Here is a 16,328-nt window from a genome sequence, read left to right as displayed (position 1 = left end):
GTAAAACAATTTAATATAAACAAAGGGCTGTTACATGTAGACATGAAGCTTAGTGATCAGCTTTGCTTTGAGTGCTTCTTCAATCTAATGGTAGCACATCAGACCGTTGTGAGTCTTGTGTGACTTGGCAGCAGTGGCCAAGTTTGTAGTTCTAATCCCGCTTCGTCTACAGGACAGGTGTCCTTGGAGAGTTGCGTCATCAACAGCTGTCCAACAACACATTTCCTTAGAGATCAATAAACTATAATTATTATTATTATTATTATTGTTATAATTTAAGACACACTCACATCAAGTCTAATTACTATTGTCTAATTACATCTATTTACTAGCTGAAGTTTTATTATACATGTTATTGCATGGATGAAGATCAGCCCTCACAGACAGAGGAAGAGTTGCACAGGCCGATGGCACCGGTAGGAAGGTTCTCCGGTGGCGTTCTGTGGAGAACCTAATACTGATCAGCCTCTGTCTGAAGGTGCTCCTCTGTCCAGCCACACACTGTGTGGGGGTGGAGGGGTCTATAGAGAGGAGTTGGACCAGCATCCTCCTCTCAGCTACAGCATGTAGGGGGTCCAGCTCCACCCCCAGAACAGAACCAGCCCTCCTCATCACTTTGTCCAGTCTGTTACTGTCTGCTACATTCATGCTGCTGCCCCACAGACCACAGCCTAAAACACTGGACCCACAGACTCATAGAACATCCTCAGCACGGAGCTGCACACGTTAAAGGACCTGAGCCTCCTCAGGAAGTACATCCTGCTCTGAGCCTTCTGGTTCACAGCTGAGGAGTCCAGTTTATTGTCCAAATACACTCCCAGGTACTTGTACTCAGTCACCACCTCCACCTCTTCATTTTTAATAGTGAGAGGGGTGTCAGCAATCTCAGATTTCCTAAACTCTATGACCAGCTCCTTGGTTTGGAGCAGATGTGTGATGGCATCATCCACTCCTAGATGGGGTTTATATGTGAACTGGAGGGGCTCGACTGAGGGTTTGACCAGAGAATGCAGGGAGTCCAGGATCAGCCTCTCAAAATCCTCCATTATGTGAGAGGTCAGAGCCACGGGTCTGTAGTCGTTGAGGACTCTGGGACGTGGCGTCACTGGCACAATGCATGGCTTCTTCCACCCAAGAGGAACTCTCTCCAGCTGCAGGCTCAGGTTGCAGATGTGTTGGAGGACACCACAATGCTGGGGAGCACAGACTTTCAGCACCCTTGGGCTGATTCCATCAGGTCCTGCAGCCTTTGTTGGATGAAGCTTGTTCCGCTCCTTTCTCACCTGATCTGCTGTGGCTGTGTGTGAGGTGGGGGTGGATGAGCCCTGTGGGTGGTGTGAATGGGGGTCTATTGTGGGCAGCGAGGGGTCTAGAAGCCCAAACTGGAATCTGTTAAAGAAGTTATTAAGTTCATTGGCCCTGTCCTCGGACCCCTCAGTCACTGGCTGCTGGACTTGTAGCCAGTGATGGTCCTCATGCTCCTCCACACTTCCCTGGTGTTGTTGTTCTGAAGTCTGGGGTCCAGTTTCCTCCTGTGAACCTCCTTCCCCTCCCTGACTTTGCAACCACCACAAAGCAGCTCTGCAGAGCAACGTGCTCCTCATCTGTCCACCCTTTTGATCCGAATTTCGGGGGGGGGGGGGGGGGGGCACTGGATATGACATTAGCGTCATATCCAGTGTCTTCACACCTCTGGTGGGAAAGCTCACTCACTCTCGGAGATCATACAGATGTCACGAGCTCAAGGTAGCGGACCCACACGCACAGCGGAGACAAGGCTCAGTGAACAACAGGGTTTATTCGAGCTCGTGGTCAGGCAGGCAAGGGTCGGTACACAAAGACGGCGGGTTTCAGTACAGGCAGGGTTAGACAAGCAGTAGTCACAAGGCAGGCTAGGGTCAACTCACGGCAGGGCAGGATCGTAGGCAAGGCAAGAGTCAAGGTCAGGAGAAGCAGGGTCATACACGGGTTTCAAGATCATGGATACAAACGCTGGATTGCTGGCAAGGACACAAAAGACAATCTGGCAAGGGGCTGGGGTGAGAGGTGGTGCTTAAGTACTAAATGGCGATGACTAAATGACAGACAGGTGAGTAGATTAGAACCGGGAGCAAGGCTGACTGAAACTACCAATGACTGCGACAGGAAGTGGTGACAAAATAAAACCGGAAATGAGTGATTACAGTGACTAAATGATCTAGACTGTGACAACAGAAAGCGTCAGGATGTCTGGACTGCAGGTTGGAGGCAGGCAATGATCTTTTGTGGGGGTAGGATATTGTATTGTAGATATATTGTTAGTGAATCTGCCATAGACTGGATGTCTAAACACTGAGCTCCTCTAGTTTCTATCTATTTATTCATCCACTGCCATCGTGGTTCTACATTAGCCTAACTAATTAGCAGGGACAGGAAAGGAGATTTGTAGAAATAGTCCTACTGAAGGTCCACCTCAAGCCCATCCACAAGGGCTCCTGCTCCCCACAGACTCCCCAAGTCCAGGTAAGAGCTTTACAGAGAAATACAACATGTACTGCAATCATAGCACATGACGTACAAGGACAGTACTAGATCTCAGCCAAATGATGGCAGCATAGCAACATGGAAGGACCTCAGCACCTGCCACATCCTTCACATTATAATAATAATAATATTTTTATTATTATTATTATTATTATTATTATTATTATTATTATTATTATTATTATTATTATTATTATTATTATTATTATTATTAGCTGCTATTATACATAATAACAACAATAATCATAATAATAATATGTCCAATACAGAGGAGTATATTATTCCACATACTGGAAAAGTAAAGAGAAAAGAAAAGAAAGTAACTCAGTATTATAATGATTAGCAGCACCTAGAGTATATACAGTTCACAATAGCTACGTAGAACAGCCACCAATGTTGTTATAGTCTTTTCTGGAGACGGTGAAGACTGGGTTTCCTGACTTCAGGCCCCAGAACCATACTAACTACAAATGTCCCTGAGGTCTCTGGCACTAACGTTTCATTTCAGGGATTCAAACCGTTGCCAGTTGGAGGTTGATGAGGTGTCAGTGTGGCGCCATTTCATTCAGGTCATGGTGTGTTGATGTCAGTTTGAAACCACCTTTTGTTTTATGTTATAGAGCTGCTAATGCAGCTATGTTTAAGTTTACCCTGGTCAGGCTGTGTGTATGAAGCAATGCACTGCGGACGTCTGGACTTAACGATGAGCATTGAAGCCACCACCTGTTCACACTCACAGTGATTGTTGACCTGTTCTACATACAGGACCCAGCTGAACGTGTTGGTATTCACAGTCACGCCCTGACAGTGAGTGTGGAGCAGCCCAGGGCTGCAGCTCTACCTGTAGCCACATGCCTCATCCGCTCTGGCTAAACTCCATTCAGCCTCGCAGTGTCTCTCAGGAATGCATGTGTGTGTGTGCGTGCGTGCATGTGTGTCTCAACCACAACCCAGCTCCCTGGTAGGAGCCGGAGCTTCTTCCACATCTCCGGAATGAGGAAATGTTTACACACATATAAATCACACCCTTACCCGGATCCAGGGGGTTCCCAGTCTTCTTGTTTAATCTTGGCTTGTCATCTATCACAGCTCAGAAGAATCAGTGTTTGGGCAGAAAGGAGTGGGAGCTTATACACACACTCTCAGAGGATGTGGTGTCACACTTTATGATCTATCCATCCATCCATCCATCCATTCATCCATCCATTCATTTTCTAAACCGCTTTTTCCCTAATGCGGGGTCGCAGGGGTGCTGGAGCCTAACCCAGCTGGCTATGGGCGAGAGGCAGGGTCATCGCAGGGCAACTTATAGACAGACAACCATGCGCACACGCACACACGCACACACACACACACACACACACACGCACACACACCTACGGGCAATGGAGAGAATCCAATCAACCTAATGCACGTCTTTGGAAAACCGGGGAGAACGTGTTTGCGTGGGTCCACACAGAAAGGCCGCCTCCGAGAATCGAACCCAGAACCTTCTTGCTGTGAGGCGACAGTGCTACCCACCGCACCACCGTGCCGCTCCACTTTATGATCTACCACACAAAAAACTACAGTGGCCAGTGAGACATTTGCCTGAGGAGCTTTGTGCTGCTCTGCTACATCCATGTTTTACTGCAGACTCAATGTCTCTGGTGGCCTGAGTTCTATTACCTTTACATAAACACCTAAAGTATGAGAATATCAGGCTATGAACTGGACCTGTAACTGGACACAGACAGGATGGTCGGACCAGTAACTGGACACAGACAACATGGTTGGACCAGTAACAGAGCACAGACATGATGGTTGGACACAGACGACATGGTTGGACCAGTAACTGGACACAGACATGATGAACTGGACCAGTAACTGAGCACAGACAACATGGTTGGACCAGTAACTGGACACAGATAGGATGATTGGACCAGTAACTGGACACAGACAACATGGTTGGACCAGTAACTGGACACAGATAGGATGATTGGACCAGTAAATGGACATAGGCAACATGGTTGACCAGTAACTGGACACAGATAGGATGATTGGACCAGTAACAGGACACAGACAACATGGTTGGACCAGTAACTGGACACAGACACAATGAACTGGACCAGTAACTGGACACCGACAGGATAGTTGGACCAGTAACTGGACACAGACACCATGGTTGGAACAGTAACTGGACACAGATAGGATGATTGGACCAGTAACTGGATACAGACAACATGGTTGGACCAGTAACATAGCACAGACAACATGGTTGGACCTGTAACTGGACACAGACAACATGGTTGGACCAGTAACAGAGCACAGACAACATGGTTGGACCAGTAACTGGACACAGACATGATGAATTGGACCAGTAACTGGACACAGATAGGATGATTTGACCAGTATCTTGACACAGACAAGATGGTTGGATCAGTAACAGAGCACAGGCATGATGATTGGACCAGTAACTGGACACAGACATGATGAACTGGACCAGTAACTGAGCACAGACAACATGGTTGGACCAGTAACTGGACACAGATAGGATGATTTGACCAGTAACTGGACACAGACATGATGAACTGGACCAGTAACCGGACACCGGCAGGATGATTGGACCAGTATCTTGACACAGACAATATGGTTGGATCAGTAACAGAGCACAGGCATGATGATTGGACCAGTAACTGGACACAGACATGATGATTGGACCAGTAACTGGACACCGACAGGATGGTTGGACCAGGAACTGGACACAGACATGATGGTTGGACACAGACGACATGGTTGGACCAGTAACTGGACACAGACATGATGAACTGGACCTGTAACTGGACACAGACAGGATGGTCGGACAAGTAACTGGACACAGACAACATGGTTGGACCAGTAACAGAGCACAGACATGATGGTTGGACACAGACGACATGGTTGGACCAGTAACTGGACACAGACATGATGAACTGGACCAGTAACTGAGCACAGACAACATGGTTGGACCAGTAACTGGACACAGATAGGATGATTGGACCAGTAACTGGACACAGACAACATGGTTGGACCAGTAACTGGACACAGATAGGATGATTGGACCAGTAACTGGACACAGGCAACATGGTTGACCAGTAACTGGACACAGATAGGATGATTGGACCAGTAACAGGACACAGACAACATGGTTGGACCAGTAACTGGACACAGACACAATGAACTGGACCAGTAACTGGACACCGACAGGATAGTTGGACCAGTAACTGGACACAGACACCATGGTTGGAACAGTAACTGGACACAGATAGGATGATTGGACCAGTAACTGGATACAGGCAACATGGTTGGACCAGTAACATAGCACAGACAACATGGTTGGACCAGTAACTGGACACAGACATGATGAACTGGACCTGTAACTGGACACAGACAACATGGTTGGACCAGTAACAGAGCACAGACAACATGGTTGGACCAGTAACTGGACACAGACATGATGAACTGGACCAGTAACCAGACACCGGCAGGATGATTGGACCAGTATCTTGACACAGACAAGATGGTTGGATCAGTCACAGAGCACAGGCATGATGATTGGACCAGTAACTGGACACAGACATGATGAACTGGACCAGTAACTGAGCACAGACAACATGGTTGGACCAGTAACTGGACACAGATAGGATGATTTGACCAGTAACTGGACACAGACATGATGAACTGGACCAGTAACCGGACACCGGCAGGATGATTGGACCAGTATCTTGACACAGACAAGATGGTTGGATCAGTAACAGAGCACAGGCATGATGATTGGACCAGTAACTGGACACAGACATGATGATTGGACCAGTAACTGGACACAGACATGATGATTGGACCAGTAACTGGACACAGACATGATGGTTGGACACAGACGACATGGTTGGACCAGTAACTGGACACAGACATGATGAACTGGACCTGTAACTGGACACAGACAGGATGGTTGGACCAGGAACTGGACACAGACATGATGGTTGGACACAGACGACATGGTTGGACCAGTAACTGGACACAGACATGATGAACTGGACCTGTAACTGGACACAGACAGGATGGTCGGACAAGTAACTGGACACAGACAACATGGTTGGACCAGTAACAGAGCACAGACATGATGGTTGGACACAGACGACATGGTTGGACCAGTAACTGGACACAGACATGATGAACTGGACCAGTAACTGAGCACAGACAACATGGTTGGACCAGTAACTGGACACAGATAGGATGATTGGACCAGTAACTGGACACAGACAACATGGTTGGACCAGTAACTGGACACAGATAGGATGATTGGACCAGTAACTGGACACAGGCAACATGGTTGACCAGTAACTGGACACAGATAGGATGATTGGACCAGTAACAGGACACAGACAACATGGTTGGACCAGTAACTGGACACAGACACAATGAACTGGACCAGTAACTGGACACCGACAGGATAGTTGGACCAGTAACTGGACACAGACACCATGGTTGGAACAGTAACTGGACACAGATAGGATGATTGGACCAGTAACTGGATACAGGCAACATGGTTGGACCAGTAACATAGCACAGACAACATGGTTGGACCAGTAACTGGACACAGACATGATGAACTGGACCTGTAACTGGACACAGACAACATGGTTGGACCAGTAACAGAGCACAGACAACATGGTTGGACCAGTAACTGGACACAGACATGATGAACTGGACCAGTAACCAGACACCGGCAGGATGATTGGACCAGTATCTTGACACAGACAAGATGGTTGGATCAGTCACAGAGCACAGGCATGATGATTGGACCAGTAACTGGACACAGACATGATGAACTGGACCAGTAACTGAGCACAGACAACATGGTTGGACCAGTAACTGGACACAGATAGGATGATTTGACCAGTAACTGGACACAGACATGATGAACTGGACCAGTAACCGGACACCGGCAGGATGATTGGACCAGTATCTTGACACAGACAAGATGGTTGGATCAGTAACAGAGCACAGGCATGATGATTGGACCAGTAACTGGACACAGACATGATGATTGGACCAGTAACTGGACACAGACATGATGATTGGACCAGTAACTGGACACAGACATGATGGTTGGACACAGACGACATGGTTGGACCAGTAACTGGACACAGACATGATGAACTGGACCTGTAACTGGACACAGACAGGATGGTCGGACCAGTAACTGGACACAGACAACATGGTTGGACCAGTAACAGAGCACAGACATGATCGTTGGACACAGACGACATGGCTGGACCACTAACTGGACACAGACATGATGAACTGGACCAGTAACTGAGCACAGACAACATGGTTGGACCAGTAACCGGACACAGATAGGGTGATTGGACCAGTAGCTGGACACAGACAACATGGTTGGACCAGTAACTGGACACAGATAGGATGATTGGACCAGTAACTGGACACAGGCAACATGGTTGACCAGTAACTGGACACAGATAGGATGATTGGACCAGTAACTGGACACAGACAACATGGTTGGATTAGTAACTGGACACAGATAGGATGATTGGACCAGTAACTGGACACAGACATGATGAACTGGACCAGTAACCGGACACCGGCATGATGATTGGACCAGTACCTGGACACAGACAAGATGGTTGGATCAGTAACAGAGCACAGGCATGATGATTGGACCAGTAACAGGACACAGACAACATGGTTGGACCAGTAACTGGACACAGACACGATGAACTGGACCAGTAACTGGACACCGACAGGATGGTTGGACCAGTAACTGGACACAGATAGGAGGATTGGACCAGTAACTGGACACAGACATGATGAACTGGACCAGTAACCGGACACCGGCATGATGATTGGACCAGTAACTGGACACAGACAACATGGTTGGACCAGTAATAGAGCACAGACATGATGATTGGACCAGTAACTGGACACAGACACGATGAACTGGACCAGTACCTGGTCACCGACAGGATGGTTGGACCAGTAACTGGACACAGACAACATGGTTGGACCAGTAAATGGACACAGATAGGATGATTGGACCAGTAACTGGACACAGACAACATGGTTGGACCAGTAAATGGACACAGATAGGATGATTGGACCAGTAACTGGACACAGGAAACATGGTTGACCATTAACTGGACACAGATATGATGGTTGGACCAGTAACTGGACACAGGCAACATGGTTGACCAGTAACTGGACACAGATAGGATGATTGGACCAGTAACAGGACACAGACAACATGGTTGGACCAGTAACTGGACACAGACATGATGAACTGGACCAGTAACTGAGCACAGACCACATGGTTGGACCAGTAAATGGACACAGATAGGATGATTGGACCAGTAACTGGACACAGGCAACATGGTTGACCAGTAACTGGTCACCGACAGGATGGTTGGACCAGTAACTGGACACAGGCAACATTGTTGGACCAGTAACTGGATACAGATAGGATGATTGGACCAGTAACTGGACACAGATAGGATGGTTGGACCAGTAACTGGACACAGACATGATGAACTGGACCTGTAACTGGACACAGACAACATGGATGGACCAGTAACCGGACACAGACATGATGAACTGGACCAGTAACCGGACACCGGCAGGATGATTGGACCAGTAAATGGACACTGACAGGGTGGTTGGACCAGTAACTGGACACAGACAACATGGTTGGACCAGTAACTGGACACAGACAGGATGGTTGGACCAGTAACTGGACACAGACAGGATGGTTGGACCAGTAACTGGACACAGACAACATGGTTGGACCAGTAAATGGACACAGATAGGATGATTGGACCAGTAACTGGACACAGACAACATGGTTGGACCAGTAAATGGACACAGATAGGATGATTGGACCAGTAACTGGACACAGGCAACATGGTTGACCAGTAACTGGACACAGATATGATGGTTGGACCAGTAACTGGACACAGGCAACATGGTTGGACCAGTAACTGGACACAGATAGGATGATTGGACCAGTAACTGGACACAGATAGGATGGTTGGACCAGTAACAGATAGGATGATTGGACCAGTAACTGGACACAGACAACATGGTTGGACCAGTAACAGAGCACAGACAACATGGTTGGACCAGTAACTGGACACAGACATGATGAACTGGACCTGTAACTGGACACAGACAACATGGATGGACCAGTAATCGGACACAGACATGATGAACTGGACCAGTAACCGGACACCGGCAGGATGATTGGACCAGTAACTGGACACTGACAGGATGGTTGGACCAGTAACTGGACACAGACAACATGGTTGGACCAGTAACTGGACACAGACAGGATGGTTGGACCAGTAGGAGAAGATAAAGGAAGCATTTAGGGCGCAGCTAGAGATCTTGCAGTTACCTGACTTTCTTCTGGGACTTTGAATAACGCTGCTTCTGGGACCAGATGTGTGCTTCTATTGTCTGTCATCAAAGCATCAAAGAGCATTTGCTGGCTTCTAATTTCAATGACATAAGCATTGTGGAGATGTCGGCTTGGTGAGTTTAGGAGTGATTTACAAAGAGAAGCTTTTCAGCAGATGGATGTAATAAAATCAATAACAGAGCCAGTTGTAAGAGTGCGACTCCTACTGTTTGAATTGGGGAACTTGACTGTCTATTCCTCTTCAGCCTTAAAGGAGAACCTGAGCTGATTGCAGCCACTGAGCTCTGCCTTATAATAATAATACATGATAAACTGTAGCTGTTAGTTCCATGTACTGTACTTGCGTTTACTTTGTACACGCTACGTAGCCTGAACCAGTACAACCACAAACAAAAGTTCTAAATGAGTCACAGTGTGTCTTGGAAGCAAAACAAAAGGCAATACTGTACATGTGAGTCCAGGTGAAGCATGAGCAGGACAGGAAGCCGTGGCCCTAAACAGGCCGTGGACACGGTCACCTCTGCATTTGAAAAGCAAAGCTGAACATTTTACTCGTTTTAATTTCCAGCCATAAAAAGACTATATAAATGTTTTTGTTCCCAAATATGAGGGGAACCAATAATAATAATATAATAATAATAATAATAATACATAATCATTACGTACGTTAGTGAAAGTCACAGAGGCTGTGACTGCACCATCAGTAATAACCAGGGTGTGAGGAACATGTCCATGGCTGCAGATCATCTGGATTAAATGACAGTTAAGCGATGTACAAAAGTATTTTAACCAGCTTTGGTGTAAGTTGAAGTCTGTGCAGGTCTGGACACAGATGTAACACTCACAAAAGGAGCGTCAGCGGCTTTTCTGCGTTTCTGGGTCTGGATTGTGAACACACTGAAGCGAGCGGTTTGATCCTTCATGCCCACAGTGGGGACTGTAACTCAGACTCTGCCTTTGTTTTGGCTGCAGGACTGGCGTGGCTCAGGCGTGTCTGATGATCAGGTACAACCCACTCACCTGGACTTTCAGTGGATCCACGGGAGCCGCATTGAGTCCCTGCTCTAAACTCATTTCGTTGGAAATGACTCAGCGCTCTCTTCATTGAACGGGTTTGAGGTTTTGATCGGGGCTGAAAGAAAACACACGCACGCACGCACGCACGCACACGCACGTGCGGTCAGTGTGCACACAGCAGGGTGGAGTCGACGCACAGGGATTTGTTTCCTGCCCGCGGGGATCAGATCCTGATTCCATTCATTGTGAGCTTTGCAGGGAATTACGCAGCATCAAACAAGGCTTGGTTTTGAACTTCTGGAAGGCAGATTTAATGCTGCCATGAAGCGCACGTCACCGGCCGCGTCCCGCGTCCAGCCGACACCTCGAGCAGCGCGTAGGAGCGAGTGGCTTCGGAGCGCCCTGGCTCATCACCACTGCCCCGAGGCCGGCGTGGAGAACGAGATCGTGGTCCTGGCCACGGGGATAGACCAGTACCTGCAGGAGGTCTTCCACCACCTGGCTCACACCAACCGGAACGACATGGTGTCGGCGGAGGATTTCACCGCGCTGTGCGACGTGCTGGGACTGAGCGGAGTGAGGAAGACTGTAGAAACCGACGAGGATCCTGGAGAGGAGGATGAAGAGGACGACGACTCCAGAGGCGTGTGTTCAGCGCTGCCCTGCCACTTGTCCTTCAAAGACTTCCACTCGCGGCTTTGCGGCTATTTTCGCGTGCGCAGCGCGCGCACAGGTGCCGCACACTGCGCCCGGCGCATGCCCGTGTCTCCGGACACGGAGCTGGTGGAGAAACAGATCCGGCTCCGATGGCCGCGGGTCCGGAGCAGGAAGTGTGTGACCTTTGATCTGGGGAAGGACCAGAGCTTGGCTGCGAAGCGACCAGTTAACGGTGGAACTAGAGACGACCCCCAGGCAGGTAGAGTCCAACCAGTGTGTTGTTAACGGTGCGATGAGTAGGAAACAGAGGTAGACACAACTATTTGTAATTCCAACATTTTTGCTTACATCCGTTACAAGTCGATGTGTGTTGTTGTTAGTAAATGTGACAAATCCGCAGCAATATAAGTGCAATTGAGTGGAAGTAAGTGCTTAATCTACTGAACACATATTTAACCTAAGCAGTTTGAAAAGTGGAGGTGACATGTCTGGCAAATCACCTCAGACTGAGCCACTCCAGAGGACATGTGTTGCAGTGACGTGGTTGTGCTCCTCCACAGATGAGGTGTGGGCTCTAAGGGAGCTAGTGGAGGACCTCCGCTCGGTCCTGCAGGCGAGTGATGCCCGCTGCCTGGCCTTGGAGGTGGCGCTCTGCCGGGAGAGGAGCCGCACCCCCTCGTCCTGCTCCAGACTTACCTCCTCTGATCCATCTCGCACAACTTCCATAACCTTCAGAGCAGGAAAGCTGGTGCCTACACAAAGGATCAAAGGACAGAGCAGTGGAGAAGGCGCAAGGAGGCGTGACGCCAGAGACCCTCTCCTGAGGGAATTGAAGCTGATCCGCTCCTCGCGTGACGGGCAGCTGGAGGAGGCCATGAAATTCAATGAGCGTCTGGAGGAAGAAGTGCGCTGGGCGTACCAGGAGGTTCGCCAACTCCAGGGGGTGGAGGCCACACTGAGGAAGGAGAATGCTGAAATCAGGTTGGGCTCTCGTTTAAACCATGGAAAAATTACTTTGTGACATGAAGCACGTGGTGAATGTGGATGATGTCCATCAGGAGGAGGGCGGAGGAGGCTCGGGAGGCTCTGAGCATGGGCTTGGAGAGGGTTCGTCTGATCCAGGAGCAGGCTGAGTCCGTGCCACTACTCCGGTCCAGGATCCACCAGCTGGAGACGCAGATGCAGCAGTACAGGTGCGGTTCTGTGTCGCTGTCCTGGGGGGTGAGGCGGCTACCTGCAAACCATTTGCTCCTTTCTAATTGTGGCGTTGCAATAACGCTGAGTCAGCCTCCAGCTAATAGGAGCCTGAACACAGGCCTGACAGTCATGAGTCATGGACAAACACAGGTTTGTGATGTCAGGTCCATCCTGCATCAGGTCTGTTTGCATATTTGTTCGTTTTCAGGATGTCTCGTCATGACAGGTAATAGTTATCGATCAGCTTGAGAGAGAGCGGTGAAGTGACCGATGAATTGGGGCTGGTGACTAGTGAATGATGAAAAGTTGCTAGTGACTAATGAATGGTGGCTGAGACTGGTGACGGATGAATGGGGTCTAATGTCTGGTGACTGGTAAATGCTGGCGGATGAATGGTGATGGATCAGTGTTGAATGGTGGCTAGTGACTAGTGCATGGTGGCTGATGAACAATGACTGGTGGCTGGTGAATGGTGATGGATGAATGGTGACTGGTGACTTTTCAATGTTGAACGGTGACTGGTGACTAGTGCATGGTGACTTTTCAACATTAAATAGTGGTGTCCAGGAAAAATGTAGAGTATAATCGATCAGAGATTTTGGGCAGAAGACGTTTTAGGTGATATCACACTCTGAGAGCAGGTTGTGTAATGACCCAAACATAGTCGCTGTCAGTCGACCAGCTGCAGTTCAGGAAGAACTTCATTATTGATGATCTGAACTGTTATTAGAAGCCTTGTTTGGCTCTGATCCGCTGTTTATTGATGCTATTTACCTCCACCTGCTGCAGATCCTGCTCTACCTGCTCTGATTCCACACATCCAGTTGGAGCTGAAGACACCTGTAACAGGACAGGTGAGTCCACTATTAAGTCATTGAGCAGCGATGGGCAGTAAATGAGTGGCTTCTACTGGTGTGCAGCCGAGGCAGAGTGTCTGCAGAGAGCAGTGGAGGGCAGAGCCGCCTCCGATGAAGAGGACGAGGACGCTGAGTCGTGCCGACTGCGTGGCTGCGTCAAAAGGTTGGCTCAGAAGCTCTGACTGTCTTGGTTGACTGTCTATGGCTTTTCTCCTTTGCTGTCGTAGCTGACGGCTAACTAACATCCAGTCGCTAGCAGCAGTCCACTTACCCACACAGGTGTCCTCCTTTCACTGACTCCATCTGTTCTCCCCAACAACCTCAGATGTCAGAGCCATCACTCGAAAGAGAAGGAAGACGTCATCACCTCTAAGGACAGCAGGGGGCGCTGCTGTACCTGCAGGAGCCCAAGCCCAGAGCAAGGAAGCAATAGAGGAGGTGAAAAGACAAAGGTGGGCAGAGGTGCTGGGAACACTGGTCTTAGTCCAGCAGCTTCACACCTCTTTGCTTCATGGAAAAATGCAGCTTTTGTGTTTTTTTGCAGGTTTTATTTATGAGAGAAGACCTGACTTTCAATAATCAGTTCCACGCAAATAAAATGGGTTAGGAGGAGAAATAAATATAGATATAGACTAAATAGACAGAAAACAGAGGAGCTCAGTGTATGAAGGATGTCCAGCATCTAAGTCTACAGCAGCTTTAATAAGATATGGTTCAGTGTGACCTGAATATCTGTAAGTGGAAGGAAGGTCCAAGCCTGGTCTTCAGGTAGAGAGGGTGTCTCTGTCTCACAGAAGCAGAACTTCTAGAACCACCAGGAAACCAGCTCTGAGACGGAACCATGAGGAGCTATGAGGTCTAAGACAAGATGGAGCTGATCATTAGGAGCTTTGAAGTAAGGAGAGGGATTTTAAATTCTCGCCTAGAGGACAGAGGACAGAGAAGCTGATGTGGGAGAAATGTGACCTCTCGTCATGAGTCCAGTCAGACTCTGGCTGCAACAAGAGCCACTGGACAAACTGTGCGTAGGGAGTGCAGTGGAGGGAACTAATGATGGAGTCATGTTTCAGCATCACTCTGACAAAGGAGGCTCGTGGCTTTACTGATCCTCAGATGGAGAGGGAGGTTCTAGAGATTTCTGTAATCTATGATGTGAAGGAGACTTTTAGCTAAAGACGACAGACACCAATGTTCTTTACAATAGAAGCTGAAGCGTCTCCTCATCAGTTCCTGTTTTATTTTGCAAGCTTCCTGTTTTCTGTTCTACCAGGTCCTGTGCTAACCTTACTTCCACTAATTGTCTTAGTCGTTGTCAATTAAGCAATTTGGTCTCGTATTCAGTCACCAGCATTTACACCACTTAGCCAGATCGTGAGTTCTCATACCTCGTTCCAGCATTTCTTTGTTTGCTTAGCTGCTCAGCCACACCCTCGTGGGATATTCCCTGCCTGAACCTTTGCCTGAGCTCCATCTGTTGACTCACAGCCCTTCTGCCACCGTGGATTTGACCGCTGCCTGTGTCCTGACGACGTTTTTGCATTAAATCCCTTCTACTTACCTGTACAGGTCCGTCACTTTGGACCAAGCGCCACCGTGACGACCTGATTCAATAATGTGTCTCTTTGATTCAAATGGGGCTTAAACAACTCATTCTTCTAACATTAAAGCTGCCAAATAGATGAAGTCTGTGATGGGACTGTGATCAATGAGCTGAGCTGTTCTCCTGCTGTCTGTCAGACGCCTGAGGAAGAGAAGATGCTAGAGGAGAAACTCACACATGCTCTGTCGCTGCTGCTGCAGCTACGCAAGCAGGCACGTATACGCACGCACACTGCAGACTGCATCATACTGTAAATGTGGTAGCTGCTCTGATCACCTTGAAGTTTACTGTGTTGCCCGTCTTTGGTGCCCAGAGCGTGTCCTGCAGGGAGCTGGGGAGCATTGTGATGGACACTCTGGACGTGTGCAGTGGGAGTGGAGATGGTACGTCAGCATCTTCCTCAGACGTTAGGCTCACGTGCTGGGCTCAGCTGTTGGTAACTGTTTCCGTGCAGGCCCGTCTCAGGTGCTGCAGGTGGCGGACGCCCTGTGCCTCCGCTTGTCCTCCAGCGAGCTCCTTGGAGGCGGTGGGAGGGATGAAGGAGGAGCTGGTGAGAGCAGAGACAAAGCACTACTTCCTGCTGCTTCTGGACATCAACCCAGCAGCGTCAGCCCTCTGCTCATCTCCTGCTGAATGAGCTCCTATTAAAACTGCTTGTGCAGCCGTACACGTGTCCTGTTTGTGGGTAATTTGATGCTTCCATTCATGCTGGATGTGATTTATGAGGTCAACGACCTTTCTACTGGTCGCACTTCTGATAAAACATCACTGCTGTGCTTCCATCCACCATTTTGTTTGAGTCAAGATGCTGTTGCAGCTTCTGTCCATTTGGGACTTTGGTCTTCACACTTTCCAAATAGATCTACATGCAGTGTCTAATGACAGAGCAATGTAAGGGGTATTGTTTTCTTTGTGAAGGACAGTTTTTTGTGGCAAGTGAGGACAAGAAGCTTTGTGATGAGAGAAGTACAAACACACCACATCTGGAGAGCACACTGACTTTTCTGTCCTTACACTTTAGACAGTG

At 48.6% G+C, this 16,328-nt stretch overlaps 1 protein-coding gene across 2 annotated transcripts; it reads left to right on the top strand.

The window, feature by feature from the left end:
* Positions 1-9,722: 9,722 nt before the first annotated feature.
* On the top strand, positions 9,723-15,968 carry si:ch211-112f3.4 (EF-hand and coiled-coil domain-containing protein 1). Of its 2 annotated transcripts, XM_029150618.3 has the most exons (9): positions 9,730-11,906; positions 12,208-12,628; positions 12,706-12,840; positions 13,634-13,698; positions 13,765-13,864; positions 14,027-14,153; positions 15,439-15,513; positions 15,615-15,684; positions 15,756-15,968. In XM_029150618.3, the coding sequence occupies exons 1-9, from the start codon at positions 11,312-11,314 to the stop codon at positions 15,932-15,934; spliced, it is 1,767 nt and encodes a 588-aa protein (XP_029006451.1). In that variant the 5' UTR covers positions 9,730-11,311; the 3' UTR covers positions 15,935-15,968. The 2 variants fall into 2 exon arrangements, with proteins under 2 accessions (XP_055365061.1, XP_029006451.1); XM_055509086.1 differs by lacking the exons at positions 15,615-15,684; positions 15,756-15,968 and having other exon boundaries at positions 9,723-11,906; positions 15,369-15,505.
* Positions 15,969-16,328: the final 360 nt, after the last annotated feature.

The sequence above is a fragment of the Betta splendens genome, chromosome 5 (genome assembly GCF_900634795.4).
Source record: "Betta splendens chromosome 5, fBetSpl5.4, whole genome shotgun sequence".
Classification (NCBI taxonomy): Eukaryota; Metazoa; Chordata; class Actinopteri; order Anabantiformes; family Osphronemidae; genus Betta; species Betta splendens.
The sequence above is the reverse complement of the archived record's forward strand: the minus strand, read 5'-3'. Positions and strand labels throughout refer to the sequence as shown.

What these genes read in the sequence shown, in the direction of transcription:
- si:ch211-112f3.4 (XM_029150618.3), top strand. Translation starts at nt 11,312, where the DNA reads ATGAAGCGCACGTCACCGGCCGCGTCCCGCGTCCAGCCGACACCTCGA. An exon ending in GAGGAGGTGAAAAGACAAAG is followed by an intron (nt 14,154 to 15,438) that starts GTGGGCAGAGGT and finishes GCTGTCTGTCAG; the next exon opens with ACGCCTGAGGAAGAGAAGAT. An exon ending in GTGCAGTGGGAGTGGAGATG is followed by an intron (nt 15,685 to 15,755) that starts GTACGTCAGCAT and finishes GTTTCCGTGCAG; the next exon opens with GCCCGTCTCAGGTGCTGCAG.